We start from the raw sequence: 16,436 nt of genomic DNA on the forward strand, positions 1-16,436 counted from the left end.
GCCAAGGTCCCTTTGTCATTTAACCCTCATTTTAGTGTTCAGCATTAACATAAACATAATTAAGCAATCAGCTCTTTGGGAAACACACACTCTTCTATATTTTTTATATATATACACACAAACAAATATATATAAATATATATTAGCACCAGAGGCACTGATATGATCTCTCCATTTCATTCTCAAGGTCATTGCCCAAACACCAAGAAAAGGAATTCATGTTATTTAAGAGATATCAAATGCTGACAAAGGGAAGAACAATTTATTCCCTCTAATTGGGAATAAACATAAATCCCAGCAGAGACAGTGGGGACTGAGAACCAAACAAAACTCCAACCTTTCCCTTTGTCCTGAGCAAAGAAAAGGACTCAAAAGGGGTGACAAATTTATTACTAATTATACAATTATTTTATTATGTAGTGCTAGTAATAAACCACTTGAAGTACTTTCAGCTAATTCTAGTGTTAAGAAAATAATTGCTTGATTCAAATTATTTTAACTGAATTAATTCCTTACTAGACATTTTTTACTAGTGCTACATAATAAAATAATTGTGTAATTAGCAATACATTTTTCACTCCTGCCATGGGTATATATTTTACTCAGGTGAAGTGCAGAGAAGAGCAGCACTAATTGTTTGAACAGGGCAGAGGGAGGAGGAGCAGAGAAATTGGGGGAACTTGATGCTTTCTCACAGCTCCAAACCTCCCTCAGGTTTATCAGGTGGCATCAGGAAAGGATTTTATTTCCCAGGTGCCAGCAGGTGGTCAGGGAAGTATTTCTGTGCCTATGGATCTTTTGGGATCAGCCTTCCAGGAGGATGAACATCACCCCTCCTGTGGTTGTACACAGAGCTGGTCCCTCTGGGACCCTGCTATCCAGCACTGCATTGCCCTGGAATGTCCCAGCAGCCTCAGGATCCTGACTGAATAACTGATTAAACCCTGGTATTTATTATCAAATAAAACCAAGTGCTGGCTTCCCTTCACACTCCACCAAGGCCAGTGGAGCTGCTGCTGTTCCTCGGGCTGAAGACACCCTGGGTGCTCCCAGAGCTGGCTGTAAACTCTGCTGAGGAGCATTCTCCTTCCTGACCCTGACTTCCAAAGGGTCCCCACAGTGCTCCAAGCCAAAATTCCTGTATCAGTTTAAACCACAGCCTAATCTGAGCAACCTGGCCTAATGGAAGGAGTCCCTGCCCATGGAATGAAGTGATCTTTAACATCCCTCCCAACCCAAACCAGTCTGGGGTTCCATGAGCAGCCACTTGCAAGGCAGAGACGCTGCAGGATGTCCCCAGCAGAGCAGAGCTGGGTTTGCAGGAGGGTGGGCAGTGCCCACAGAGCTCTGTCCCCCTCTCTGCTGCCCTGAGCCCAGTGTGCCCCCACAGGGACACCCAGCCTGCTGGAGGTGTCCCCACGTCCCTGTGTGTGTAAATCCTGGCACTCAGAGCCCTCTCTGCCCCTCTGGAGCTGGAGCAGATCCCACCAGCCTGGCTGGAACATCAGATGGGACCAAGACACCACAAAAACCCATCCCACACACAACCAACCAGAGCTCAGCACCCAGGCAGCCCGAGCCCCAAACCGGCCTTTTCACTCGGCTGGATTCTTTTATATCCTTTTTTATTGTTATTTATAACCTGTCCCGGGCAAAAACGAGAAGTAAAACAGGAGCCCCCGCCAGCAGGGGCGGTTGGATGTGGGGGATTTGCATGTGATCAAACCCTCCCTGCCGAGCCCAGGACCCTGGTGCTAATTTCCAGGGAATTTCACGCTTCGTGTCTCCCCGTCGTGGGTCACCGCCGGTTCGCCCAAATAAACCCCTGCCAAATGGCTCTTCCAGCAGAATATTCCAGCCAGTTTTTTATAATTTAATTTTGCATTATGCTCAGGAGCCTTCTGGCCACGGAGAGAGCTCGTTGGGGAAACCAGCACCACCACGAGCTGCCTTTATTTAGGGCGTTATTTATTTATTTTACGGCAGGAATTAGACCTCCCAGGCTGACTAGGAAAGAGGGGGGTTCTTTTTTTCCCTCTTTTTTTTTTTTTCTTCCCTCCTCCTTCACTAATGTCAATTTTCAGCATAGCAAGAGCTGTCTCTAATCTTTTCCTACTCATTACACACAATTTTGGAGTCATTTTACCCACAGTGCAGTCGGCTCCTGGCAGTGTGTTTGTGTGCACTGAGGGGTGGCATAATTGTTTATTTTCCCTCCCTGCATAATCCCCAGCCAGCACTGAAACCAAAACTGCAAACAACTCCCCAAGGGACACCGAGAGTGTCAGGAGACTCCAGCAGCAAGCAGGAGGCTGGAAAAAGCACGGAGCAAGGTGCAAACTACAATGGCTGTGTCCTTCCCTCCTCTTCCTCCTGCCAGCTGGCTGGAATAAGTTGGGATATGCAATATAAATATTAACATCCTCATGCTGCCTGTTCCACCCAGCTCCAAAGCTAAAACTCAGTTCCTGAGGAACCCAGCAAGGCCAGATCTGGCATTTTAAGGTAAAACAATATTTAAGGACTAAATAAGGTAAATAAATAAGGTAAAATTACATCAACAGCTTCCCAGTGAGTTGTGTGGCCGGGAAAGCACCTCATGCAGGGAGTGCAGTAGCAGCACAGGGAGCAGAATCCACCCCCAAAGGCAATGGGTGTTTTCCAGAGAGAATGTTGCCATTTTTGCCACCTCCCACCTTTGCATCTGCAAGCTCAAAGGCTTTGCCTTGTGCCCAGCAGCCTCTGCCACCCCAAGAACTTCCACCAGCTCAGTGCTCCCATAACTTCTCCTGATCTAACCTTTCCCTTCTTTAAATTTTATGGTATCAATCTCACATCCTCGGCACTTCACAAAATTTCAAGCAGCACTCTGTAGTGCCCTGAGCAGCCAACACAAACCACCCCCAGGACAGCACCAAGCTGCTTCTTACCTTTCATTCCCCCAGAGAAGCCTCTCCAGTTTGCAAAGACCATCAGGGGCAACCCTTCCTTGTTGAAGTCCTTGATTGCCTGGGCTGTTTTGAAGGCAGAGTCAGGGAACCACACCTGCCCAGCCTGCTGGATTATCTGGAGGGAAGAAAAATCCACTGTCAGGCCTTGAAGCACATTAGTGTAAGAGTTAAAACATAGAAGAATCAACAGGAGCCATGATGTGGGATAAACAATGAGGAACATGGCACATGAAATGGGTAGGATCTGCTTGGCCATGGGAAAACTGGGACAATCTTTTTGTCACCAACTTTGACAGCAGCATTCCCACTAATTTAGCTAAGAAAAGAGATGGTATGGAAAACCTGACACTGTGATGCTGTAAGGAGGGGAAGGAGAAGAGAAAGAAAAGGACACAGAGAGGAGAAAATCCCAGAGAGATGAAGCAGGGCCAGGGCTGTGAAATCAGGCAGGGGAACAGCAAAATGCCAGAGCAGGAAGGCCATGAAACACTCCAGTCACAGCAAGAGAGCAGGGAAGTGATTTTTGCTTGTCACATCTCCTGGAAGCTAATCCCTGCCCTCCCCTGAGTCCTGAGGGAAGCAGGACTGCTGGGGATGTGTCTCCTGTAGGAAGGGCCATACAACAGCCCCGGGGCTGTTCCCAGCAGCTGCCAGGCATTCCCAGCTCATCAGGAATGGCTGCACATTGGTACCACAGGACAAACAAGGATGGGAGCACACAACCCACCCACCTTGGCCTCCGAGTCCAGGTTTGCGGGATCAGCGGGAATGCTGAGCTCCACTGTCCTTGTTTCCACGGCAACCACTCCTACAGGTATTCCTCCCAGCCTGCAAACAGGTGAGACACACACAATTCCTACTCCTGCTGTTACACAGTGAGACAGTTTTCCCAATTCACATCTAAACACCCAGGAGAGGCAAATAACGGGAGCAGCGCTCTGGCCTTCTGCAGAGTTGAGGCACGAGGCTGGAGAGTTCCAGAGGGGTCACAGATCTCAAAGTAAAATCTATTCCAAAAACGAGCACATTCCTCACTGAATATTAAATAGAGCAAACCTAACCCGGATTTTGAATGATAAATCCATGTATCCACTGCCCTTCGGCTGCCATCACCCAGATTCTGGTTCTGATGGTCTCGACCATGGAAAAACACAGAATACCCGAATGGCTCGGGAGGGACTTTAAACACTTGCTGTGTTTTCCCCAGATCCGCTGCTGCAGGGTGACTGCCACGTGGGAAGGGTGCAGGGACAGAGAGATGGGCAGGAGGTGCAAGCACCAGGGAGGATGCCCAGCTCTGCCCCCCAGGGGATCCAAGCCCTCCTGAACACAAAAGCCATCGATGCGCCGGCAACGCCAGCTCCACGCTCCCAGGACAGTCCCAGCAGAGCCCCCGCTCCCTCCCCAACCACCCCAAGCTGATGACACACAAACAGGCAGGGAAGAGACAGGGCCCATGTGCACTGAGGGGCTGGAAATATTCCCATTCCCTATGATTAAGAGTCTGCTGGAACCCCGTAATTGCAGAAGCCGTCTTAAATCGGTAACTTATAACTTCTATATTAGGGCCCATGTGACCTAATAAAGAACATCTTTATCCAAGTATTACAGTTATTTATTGAACTTGAAAACAGCTCAAAACAACTTCTGTTTTCCATAATACTTCATATAAATTTTATCAGGCTAGCACATGAAGATGCTACATCTTGTTTTATAGTGTGTCCCTGGACAAGTTGCCATAGAATAATAAAAGACAATTTACAGCCAACAGCACACATATTCCAAACATACATACAAGAGATGAGTTTTGGCAGCACTTACAGTAACAATCCCAGAAGAATAGACTCATATTTGTTTTTTTCAAAGTGCCACTGCTTTTGAAAGGAGTCTGTTTCATTTGTGTTATATATCCCTGCTGTGTGAGAGTCCAGAGCCACTTGGAATTTGTCAGAAGAAAGGAACTGCAAGTGAAGCTGACCATGGACAGAGAGCTTCTGGCTTTGCCAAATCATTGGTTTCCACCCCTGGCACATTGCTTAGCATGGAAGCCTTTAAATTATAGAGTTATAGAGCCATGGAATGGGTTGGGTTGGAAGGGACCTTAAAGGTCATCTCATCCCTTTCTTTCCAACTCTTTCTATTAGATAGATATACATACAGGTAGAGAGAGAAATAATCACAGGATGTTGTGTTCTAGAGAAATGCAAAGCAGAACCCAAACTTGATTTCTACAATTATCTAAAACACCCCTCAGAACTTACCTTGCTCTCCCCACCACGACTGTCTGTGCCCAGGGCTGCATGATCTCCAGGAATGAACCGTGGTCGAAGAACCCACTCAGCCACTGCCCTTTCTGATCTAAAGGGAAGGGGAAAAAAGGGAAATATCAAAGCTGGAAGGAGAGAGGGAAGAAAGAAAACAGAATATCAAAGCAGCAACTCAAACTTGCTTAAAAATTCCAACTGGAGAACATGGCACTGTCTTTTTATTTATTTAATTTTAAATAGATGACAATACAAGGGAACATTAGACAGCTGAGCATTTGTCTGCCTTCAGCCATCACGTCTTATTTCATTTCCTACTCTGCATAAAGACAGCAATTTATCAGCAAAAGCATCATTTATTGTTAAACGATGGGGTTTGGAGAGCAGAGGGACTTCCCATGCTTTTAAATAAATAACTCTGCTTTTTTCAAGACTACAAACATTTGTCAAAAGGCAGTAAAGTCATTAAAGATGGTTTTCAGAACACCTATTTCTATTTTAAAACTTATCTCATATTCTTCTCTTGATCCTGCCTAATCTTTCCTTGAAAGAAGGAATGCTGAAGGAACCCGGGAACTAAATATGAAAATTTCAATTATATTTTAGAGTCAATCAGAGAAATCACAACTCTCTGGGGGCACCTGCTTTGCACTGGGGCTTTAGGAAGCTCTGCATGAAAATGACCCACAAAAAAATCCCCCCAAAACCCCAAATCCCTCCCAGCTTCACCCCTTGGCACAGAGCTCCCGAGGAACTCTTTCCTCTGAACAAGCACCTCTGCTTCTGCAAACCCAAGTCCAAAACCAATTAAAAAGTGGAGATCCAAGCACGCTAACCTCTGCTGACTTAAACAGGATGGAGAGTGTTTTATCAAGCCCAAACTTGTAATTACTGTGTTCTACATTCCTTGCCTCTGTGGCCCCACTGTAAAATGTGACCATCCATTTCAAAATTATCTCTTTATCGCGAGCCCAAAGCTGATCGTTTAGATTCCGGCCTCGTGTCGGGCGTCAGTTTGAAGAATATCACGGCAATATCTCCTCTAATAAATGGCTTTAACTTTTCACCTAGGAGATATCTGCTTTAACTTATCACAGGGAATCATCTGCTTTCCTTAACGCTTCCACTAAATTAAAATCTGAAGTCACTCGATTTGGAAGCCGGCGTTTGCGGCGCCCAGACAGCTGGATGAATTGCTTGAGAGATGATGAAAAAATATTATCCAAAACCAGAAAACTTAGTTTATCACAGATCTCATTTTAGCCCCCCAAACTCATTAATAACAGCAGGAGTAATGGTCACCCAGTTTGCAACTTGTACCTACACAAGGCTGCACAACCCCAATGTTGCCAACACAACAACTCCCCGAGATCTGAAGGAATATTGTGATTCCTTTAGCATACAGACCCTTTGTGGATGGACTTTCCCCTAAACCATAAAAAAAATCCATAAAAGTAACTATTCTAAGTAAATATATCATCTATAAAAGTTAACTGGAGGTGTCCTTGAGCACTCAGGATTTAAATGCTACTTTTAGATAATATTATACATTAACATTATTATAGATAAATATTTATGTATTAGATCCCTATTGCTTAGAACTAATTATTTTACAGAATCTGAAATATATTTGGGTTGCAGACATCTGGCAAACAGCCTAGAAACAAGGTGAGAGTTGCTGCATCTCCTGGCCATACTTGGGTTGGGGCGTCCAGCCAGCATCCAGCGAGGATCGTAGGGAGTCTTGGTGGGAACAAAGTCGATGCTTCTGTCTATAGGATCCTTGGCTTTGAGGACAGGAACAGGGCTGTGTATATTCTAAAGGAAAAAGGGAAACATGGAGAGAAGTGAGAGCCCCATTTCCCAAAACCCTGCAAACAAAGCCAACAGTGGCACCTTGGAGCTCTGCAGGGCCAGGAATTACCTTTGGCATGTAGGAAAGCCACTGCAGAATGGTGTAGACTCCTTCAAAGTCATCACAGACCGTGCCATGTGTCACCCCGTTGTTGTGCATGATCTGGATCCCTCCCAGCTGGTTGTTGGAGGTGTAAACTTCCCGTCCAAGCACCTGGGGAAGGAAAAACAGGAAAGCCATCAGTGCTGGGATGTGACCAGGAGGTGCTGGCTAAGGAGGCACACACAAACCCATCTGTGCAGCACCTCAGGATCACTTGGGCACAAAAGGATGGAGCAAGCATCTCACAACACAGCTTCCCAAGCCCTGTGTGCAGGTAAGAGCTTCTGAACAGTGATCCCCAGCAAAGAGAGGACAGGGTTGGGTGGGATATTGGGAAGGAATTCTTCCCTGTGAGCGTGGGGAGGCCCTGGCACAGGGTGCCCAGGGAAGCTGTGGCTGCCCCTCGATCCCTGGAAGTGTCCAAGGCCAGGTTGGGCAGGGCTTGGAGAAACCTGGGATAGTGGCAGGTGTCCCTGCCCATGGCAGGGGGGTGGAATTGGATCTTTAAGGTTCCTCCCAGCCCAAACCATTCTGGATTCTACGATCCCCAAGGGGAATGACACAAGTGGGGAAACTGAGGCAGTTTTCCCACTTGCCTTCCCCAAGCAGCAGTGTGACCAAAGCTCCTGAGTGCTGAGCCCAGCTCAGCTCACTAATCCCAAATTGCTCCAAGAAAACTGTAGGGTGGACATATAACTGGGGAAAAAACCCAGACAAAGGCCCAGCAGCTGCTTTGAGAGGCTGGCCAGAAGCTGGCTGGGGCTCCTCATTCTCTTGCACAGCTCCATCTCTAATCTGAGCCTGGGCAGCACAGCTCTTTTCTCATTCTCCTGCTGTCTCTTCCCATTTGCCCTCTCCCTGACTGATACACTGATCTCTCGGTCACTCGGCTTTCTGCTCCACTGACTCCATATTACTAATAACACCTCTGCCACGGCCAGTTTACCTCATGAAGGCAGGAGCACATCATTACAAAATAAACTCATAACTTTGACATTCTAGCAAATACATGCCGTTTGTTATTTTTATGGGTTGAGTCTTTCTAACAGACAGAGGACATTACACACCTGCTTCATTTGGATCTTAAAATCCCCCTTAAACACACACAGACAGCCTGGCCTCCCCCAAACACCCGCCACAGCTCATTTTGGGGACAGAGGAGCTGGCAGATGCCACTCAAGGTTTATGTACAGAAGAATTCAAGGCACAGATGTTACAAAACTAACCCCGAAATATAGAATTCAGTGCGTGTTTTAGCACAGGGATGTTCCTGGGTCTCCCTTCGGAGCTCAAACACCTTCCTCCTCCTCTAACAAAATCAGTGCCAAGCAAAGCCATGGTAGAGAAGACAGCAGCATAGATTTAGGTTCAAGGATAAGAAAAGCCCGGGCCTCCAGATGCCAGGCACAAGCCTAGCTAAACGCTTCCCACAGAGGAAAATAAAAATAAAGAGGATTTAAACTCCCCCTCTCTGAACTAATGCAAACGTATGTACATGCAAAATGGGCTCTGCTCCTGCTTATCTGGAGACACTGCAGACAGCTCAGGTTTAGCACTGCTGACAGGCAATGAAACAGCCTAATATACCACTGCTCTTGCCCTTAAATCCCTTTTTGGAGATGAAGATAAACACGCAGCTCCTTCTCCCGAGTGCTGCAGCCATTCCAGCAGAGCCTGGCTGGGAGATCCCAGTGTGGGACGGAGCCAGCGCCGCACAGACCCACAGGGACCAGGGGCAGAGGGGCCCCAGCTGCAGGGAAAAGCTGCTCTGAGGAGAGTGTGATCCAGGATCTGGATGAGCTGGATGTGCTCAGGTGAGCACCTGTGCTGGTGAGGGGGGGACAGGTGAGCTCTGCATCAGCCCTGCCCTCGGCACTGCCCGAGCTGCTCCAGCCCCAGACTGGCACTGGGCACTCAGGGGATTCAGGAGAATCATGGAATCCTAGAATGGTCTGGGTGGGAAGGGGCCTTAAACTCCTTCAACGATGGAATTCTTCCCCATGTCCAACCTGAACCTCCCCTGGCAGAGCTTGAGGCCATTTCCTATTGCCCTGTCATTTGTTACCTCAGAGAAGAGTTTCAAAATATTCCAAAATACTTGGGCAGTGTTGCCAACACTGAGTTCATCTGATCTTCCAAAAACCCATTAGGAAACCACATTTCTTGTTACTTCAGAGGATCTTCTGGCAAGCACAAGCAGAGCCAGGATTCTTACAGCCTCTAAAGGATGATCCTCAGCAGGTTTATAGGCCCTCATGTGCATATTAATAATTTTCTAGCACTCCAACCCATGCTGAGCAGCTGCTTTCTCCTCTCAGAACCTGAGCTGCTGGAGAGTTGGGACATTCCCTGCAAAGCTGGGCTGGCTGAGGGCTGGGTTGGCTCATCTGTTTCACCCAGGATGAAAGACCTGAAAACATGACAGCTTGGAGGGCCTGAATGGGAATCATTATGTAACATAAGTGCTGTTATTATTCTGAGCATATCATGTGTTTATATCAAATATAAGTGCCAGATTTTTATCCAAATAATTTCAATAATTGCAATTCCCATCCCACAATTTATATTGTCTGCCAGAAACATGAAGCAGAAGAGGCATATGCACGTCCTATAAATAGCCTATTTTTCATAAACAGGCAGAAATGATGGGAATGAATGTCTCATCAGAAAAAATGTAGGAACACAATGTAGGAACTTCAAACCTGACTGCTATTATGTGCAGTCAAGCCTCGACAGAGCTCAGTGCTCATTTCCAGCTCTTCCCCCACGTGGATCACGTATTAGAGGGGGAAAAGCAGCAAGAGGGAATGGAGCCCAGCTGAGCACAGAGCCCTTCCCGAATGCACAGCCCCTCTGCCCAGCAGTGGGAGCACAGACAGCTCCTCTCTGCCCTCCCTGCATTCCTGATCCCTGAATCCATGCAGTTCCTGCACTTCTAATTTACGAGCGTTCGGTGGGGGACCCTTCTGACTTGGGAACAGATTGGCTCGGTCTAATGCTTGGAGATTATTAAAGGCAGAGCTATACTCCACTATCAAGTCTACAGATCTTTTATTTAGAAGATATGGTGCTCTAAATGCACAAAGAGCTCCCTGTCACCTTCACATTAAAGCCCCTAGTGCCTGGTAAATGGAATTATATAGCTGTCATCTCCTTTCCCCAAAGTTTTAAGAGTACAATGGGCTCATTTTTTCCCACTCCATCCCAGCTTCAGAACTAAGAGACCTACTTTGTATTGATTTAGAGTCTCGGAAATAAATAAACCTGCTTCTCCAATGTGATTCACAAGAAATTCATGATACACTATTGCATGATATATTTCAAGCTGCAGCTCCGGCTCTTTTTTCCCTTTGGTGAGTGATGGGGGAGGTGGGAGCTGGGGGGAGGTGGGGAGCTGACAGCCTGATGGTTATTGGGGATGGCTCCTGACTGCAAATCCACAGGCAGGTCCTGCTGGTGGAGTCTTTCCCTGCTTCCATTTGGTGAGATCAGAGGGGGAAGGGGGGAAAAAAAGCAATTGCACTTCACCTCACAGGGAGCAGGGCAAGGTGCGTCCAGGTGCACATGGAATTGCAGCTCCTGCCTGGAGATCCCAACACTCCTCACACATACAGAGGGAGCAGGGCTCCACAGCTGGTCACACACACAAGAGATTGTCTGTTTGCAGTGTCACACGCTTTTGGTGGGAAAGCTTTTCCACCTTGCGGTTATTGAGGAGGATTTTGGAAAATTTCTGGGCTGCAGCAGAAAAATCAAGTCTTGCAATCTTGATATATGAACTACAAACTTGAGATCAGACAGGCTCCAAATGACGTCTAAAATATTTGTTGTATGTATTAAAAATAAAAATTAATTTGGGAAGAAAAGTCAGCTGGGAAATAAAAACTGAACAACTTTTCATTCGACCCAAAAAATTCCAAAAGAGAAGCTCATCCAAACTGATACTTTTTCCTGAAGAGCTCCAGTTTTAGTGAAGTGGCATTTCCAAATGAAAAATGTCTTGTCAAAACCCTCGTGCCCCTCTCTCCTCTCCCTGCGTGTGTTTTGCTCAAGGTCACTCCCTCAGTCAGTGGTAAATCAAAAGGACTCAATACACTTTGCAAACTAAAATTACAGCCCCTATTCTACATGGTGCCAACACCCATAAATCCCACCTGTCCCAGCCAGGGGTTCCCTAATCTAGAGATGAACCCCATAAACAATATTAATGGTTGTCTCCAACTTAATGATCTTGGTTGTTTCCTTTGTCACCTTCTGGACCCCAGGGAACCCTGTTACTCGGAGACCTCTGGGGCACAGGCTGCAGTGCAGGGACCTCTTTCACCAGGACAGTGAAACTCTGTTCACTTCCCAGTGTGAGTTTAGGGTTACTTGTGAGAAATGTTGCAGTTCTCCAGAGCTGTTCCTGTAGTTCCCATCATGTGTCCAGAATCACAAGGAATTTCTCCAGAAAAGACCCCAGGCAGGTCACCCAGATGTCCTCCTGGGGACATCCCAAGAAGGCTGGTCCCAAGAGGAACAGCTATTCTGGGATATGTTTGAGAAGTTCAGCTCCTGTGGAACATTAGGGAGCAGAGTTAATGCTCCAGTGAAAACATACCCTGCAGGATCCCCAGGAGCTGGGATACAGTCCTGGGGAAGAGATTTGGACAGGCAGAATATGGGCCACAATGCTAAACTCCTGTTTAGCAGGAATAAACACACACAGAGCCCCCACCCACACAGATAAACTGAGCAAGATCCGTATTAAAAATGATAGAAGGAGGGAGAATAAAAAAAGTCAACAGAAATCTATTAGACTTTCTTCCCTAAGCAAACATCAAGGGACTGATAATGCCATGCCTGGAACGTAAATTGTCTCTAATGGGAACAATACACAAATATCACCACTTAAAGAAAGGCAATTAAAACGAAAATGCAGCAGTGGAGGGTGGTGGTTGTTTATCTGCACTGAGGCCCAGGCATCCATCCTGCTTGCATCCACTGCTCCACACAGAGCAAGGACCTGTGTGCCACCAGCAGTGCCACCAAGCACACCTCCTCCAGCACCTAAACTCTCACTGGCAGGGAAAGAAAGGAATGAGCCTGGCTTTGCTGGGTCTGAGCCAGTGATCCACATCAGGGACACCTCCAACAGCACCATGGTCCTGGGGCAGCTCTGGGAGATGGAGAACCCAACCTCCACCATGAAACCTCCCTTGTTCTCACCACCTTCACTGCCACAACCACCCAGGGCAGAGCAGAGGGGCCTCTCCTGCTTCCCAAGAGTGGAATAACCTTGGGCAGCTCCAACCTCCACACGAGGAACCAACACTTGACACTGGTGAGTGCTGATCTCTGGTTGACATTTCCCACCCCCCCTTGTTTAGCATTCTCCAGCACCCGGCACCCATCCAGATCCTCATAATAGTCCTGCTGTGCCACTACAGACAGATTCATATCATGCATTAATAATTATAATGCTTCTTTGAATGACAGGGCTGGCACTTGCTGTTCTAACTCACATGATTGCTCTCACACGATTGCTTTGATCTAATCCCAAGACTGGAGTCATCTTGAGTAGATACTGAGCTATCCCTGCCTTGAATCTCAAAAAAAAGAGCTTTCCACAGTACAAACCCCAAACAGCATCAGTCTCACAGGACCTTTATTTATTTTTGCAGATTGTGAAATTGAAGGGTAAACATTACTGTTGGCAATCACTGCCCAGCCTGTGTGAGCCTCCTGTTCCTCACTGAGCTCCTCCAGGGAGCCTCAGAGCTGCCCAGACCTCTCTCACACGGGCACAGCCCCCTGAGCAGCCCTGACCTGTTGTCTCATCCTGTTATGTGAATCCCAGAGCATCCAATAAGTTCTGCAGCACAATTCAGTACTGAATTGAAAATACAAAGATCTTCTCTCCTGGCCTCATGCAAAGGAATCCAACAAGACCAAACAACAATTTTTTTTGGACCCACTCTGGTCAAAAATGTCACCCCACAACCAGGCAGGTGGTTGGCTGCAGGCTGGGAAATGAACTATGCCTTGAATGTTTCACGTTTCAGTTTCTGACCCCTCATCTTCCCTGCCTCTCCCTGCACAGACTCCTGGCAGGTGGGATTTGTCCAGCTCATCCTTGGTACTCTTGGATGCTCTGAGCAAACCACGGGGTGCACAGGGCCTGATGATTCAGGCAAGGCAAGACCTGAGAGTTTGGGGGAAAATAAAGCTAAAACAGGAGGGAGAGGAAACAAACCAGTGCTGGTCAGAATTCCATCACCTCCAGGAGGGATGGGGGCTATAGGGCAGCTCTTCATCACCATCACAAAGGGAACTGTTTGAGAGCCTGGCTGAACATCTACATAGCAAACTGATGTGCATCCTGCTTGGAGCAGCTCCTGGAAGTCTCAGCTAAACCTGGCTTCCCTTAGGAAAAGCCTAGAACATGCATCTGCAGGGAAAATGTGACTGAAAGCCACTATTTGTTTCCATTAACACAACAGTCTCCAAGACGGGATTTCTTTTAAACACAAAAGACAAGGAGGAGCAAACTGATTAAAAATAGGTCAGCAGCAGACTCTGGAACATCCTTGGGAGGACTGAAATGGAATGGAAGCTCGAACCACATAAGCAAGGCAGGAATTGGGAATGCTGGGCTCTTTGGTCTTACTTCCATTAAAAAGAAAACCCAGGTGTTGGTGCAGGGCACACCACGTCACATCTGAAATCACCCCGTGCTCAGGTTATGACGAGGGAAGGGAGTGAGGGAGGAGGAGGAAGGTTTGGGGGTGGAAAAAGAAGGAGGCAGGGGAACTTAAAAAAAAAAAAATCTCTGCCTCAGCAAAAGTTTTCATTAAAATTTTAGACAAATGATCTCTGTGTCCTTCTCCCATGCTGCCTGGGGCTCCATGCTATTTCTATGCAAATAACAACCTCGTGGTTTATATCTTATTATTTCCACCGGAGCTGCGGCGACATGACCCGAGACGTGTGTGAGGTAGAGACAGCGACAGAGAGAGAGGGAGAGAAAGAGAGGGAAGGGAGGGAGGGAGATGGAGTGGCTGCTCGCTGAAGTGTGAAAAAATATTGTCAGGAGTGAGCAGCAAGAACAAAAAAAAAAAAAGAAAAAAAGAAAAAAATTGCAGGGATAACGTGTTTATTTCAGCCCCTCTCCCCATGTGAACCAGCATCTTTTAAAATTCATTGGGCATCAGGCGATCATGCACAATCCATCTGCTTTCACTTTATCATTTGCATTTCATGCCTCCTGGCTTTTGATGTGCTGATACTTTGATGCAGTCAGGAGACGCGCATTATCATTATTTCAATTTGCAGGGGGGTCAGCGGGCTCGGCACAGGCGCGGCACACGCTCACCGAGAGCAAGGAAATGGCATTTCCACCTCTCCACCCCCTGCTGAAATGCACTGGGGAGACAAAAGGGGCCCAGCTGAAACACGGCCCCGTGTCCCCTGCGCTGGCACCGTCCCCACCGAGGAGCATCGCACCTTTCCCCGGCTCCTTCCCCAGGACAAACAAAGACAGCTTCATCAGGAGCACAGGGACACCCTGCACAGCCCTCGTGCAGTTGCCTGCCAGCCCTGCCAGGGAATGGGGCTGGAGAATCCTTTAAGCTGGGTGTCTCCCCAGGATGTGCCTCTCAGCTCACCAGCACGGGCGCAGGGACAGGCAGCATGTGAGGAGCCAAGCCCAGAACCCAACAGGAGCTGCAGCTCCAAATGCCACCGACCTTGAGCTCATCATCTGAGTTAGAGGTCACCCTCTGGCTTTGGCAGCTGGACCTTTCCCTCTACACCTAAACCCTCAGGCTGCTTTTACATAATGATAATGAACAAGACCAGCAACGGCTCTGGCTGCACATAATGTTTGTCACCATTCCCCTCTGCTCCCCTTGTAAAATAGAAAGAATCCAGCATTTCACAGGGAAAAAAATAAAATTAAACAACTTCCCAGAAAACCCTGCCTGCTCTCTGAAAGCTCAACTGTCTCTATTGCTGCAGAAACAGTTTTGTGCTGCACATTCTGCTGGAGACATTTTGAAGATGTGTTTGCAGACACAAGAAGTGTCGGCTTTGTCCTGCATCCTCTAGGAACACATGTATGCAAAAGTCAGCAGTGGAAAAACTGCCCCAAATCTCTGACACCTCACTGGGAAGAGCTAAAGGCGGCAGTTTCCATATATTTATCTTTGTTTCAGCCGTGATCTCTCCTCAAGCCCCTGCCATCCCTGACTCCCCACCTCCAAGGGAATGAGAAGCACCAAGACTGACTCACTCCACACAGAACAACCACAACAGATTTCCCCTTCTGGAATTTCACCCCTGGGAATGAGCAAGAACACATCATATACCACACCCAAACAGCCTCTGCACTCCCGCCAGGGGAGACTTTGCATAACTGGCCCCTGGCTGGCAGTGATCTGACCTCTGGCCCCAAAAAATTTAAACTGGCCCTCTAAATCCAACAGACAAGTGTTTAACAGGTTTCAGGGAGAACAGGGTAAGTCTGAAGTTAATCCAGACTCCATGGCAGGAGGATGCCAATGGATGAACATTCACTGCTGGCTTCACATGCTCCAGAGCATCAGCTAGACTGAGCTTGGACATTCCAGGCTAGCCCTGGACACCAGTTCCCTACTTCGAACACACTTCTGGGACACAATTGCAGCTGCATCCCTTCAAGAAGCCCTGAGCAGAACTGCAGGGACTGGAAACTGAAGATCCTATGAAGCAGCAGACACATCACACACAGCCAGGAGTGAGTGGGGACTCTCAGGCTCCCACTGTTCAAGGGCAGTAAACACTGTTGGGTCTGGATAGGATGCAACAGGTTCCTCCCTCACCTTGAGGCACATCGAGGTTCAGAGCTGACACAAACACACCAACATCCCAACAGAGCACAGAGGAGGGCAAAGGACACATGGGATTATTCATCCCACTGAAATTTTTAGGATGGGATAAATCCCCCCCAGAAAGCAGCTCCTTCTGCCTATGCCTGCTGACAGATGTCAGGTGCTTAATTTAGTCCATACCCTTAATTTTTAAGTGCCTAAAATCTAGTGAGATTAATCCAGTCCTGTGAAAACAACCATTGACTCCACAGGCAGGGAGTGCAGTTAAACCTGGGAAGAGGGGGAGAACTGAACAGCCTGGCCCTGCCATCTGGGAAACTCTGCAGGGCCCCGATCCCCAGCAAGTGACAGCTGGAACCAGGCAACTCACTGCACTTCAGCAAGCACTAAACTGACTCAATTTCTTTTTAAAGGC

At 47.6% G+C, this 16,436-nt stretch overlaps 1 protein-coding gene across 7 annotated transcripts in view; it reads right to left on the reverse strand.

Annotated features, from left to right (window-relative positions):
• ACACA (acetyl-CoA carboxylase alpha) overlaps window positions 1-16,436 on the reverse strand; it is a 99,576-nt gene that overhangs the window by 14,524 nt on the left and 68,616 nt on the right. For all 7 annotated transcript variants that reach the window (XM_069033522.1, XM_069033521.1, XM_069033520.1 and 4 more), the window contains 5 exons: window positions 7,140-7,283; window positions 6,913-7,033; window positions 5,213-5,309; window positions 3,683-3,779; window positions 2,931-3,066 (listed from right to left, as the gene is read on the reverse strand). In XM_069033522.1, the coding sequence (XP_068889623.1) occupies window positions 2,931-3,066; window positions 3,683-3,779; window positions 5,213-5,309; window positions 6,913-7,033; window positions 7,140-7,283 (595 nt within the window). The remainder of the gene's footprint in view (window positions 1-2,930; window positions 3,067-3,682; window positions 3,780-5,212; window positions 5,310-6,912; window positions 7,034-7,139; window positions 7,284-16,436) is intronic.

This window comes from Aphelocoma coerulescens, chromosome 19, assembly GCF_041296385.1.
Source record: "Aphelocoma coerulescens isolate FSJ_1873_10779 chromosome 19, UR_Acoe_1.0, whole genome shotgun sequence".
NCBI classification, from domain to species: domain Eukaryota; kingdom Metazoa; phylum Chordata; class Aves; order Passeriformes; family Corvidae; genus Aphelocoma; species Aphelocoma coerulescens.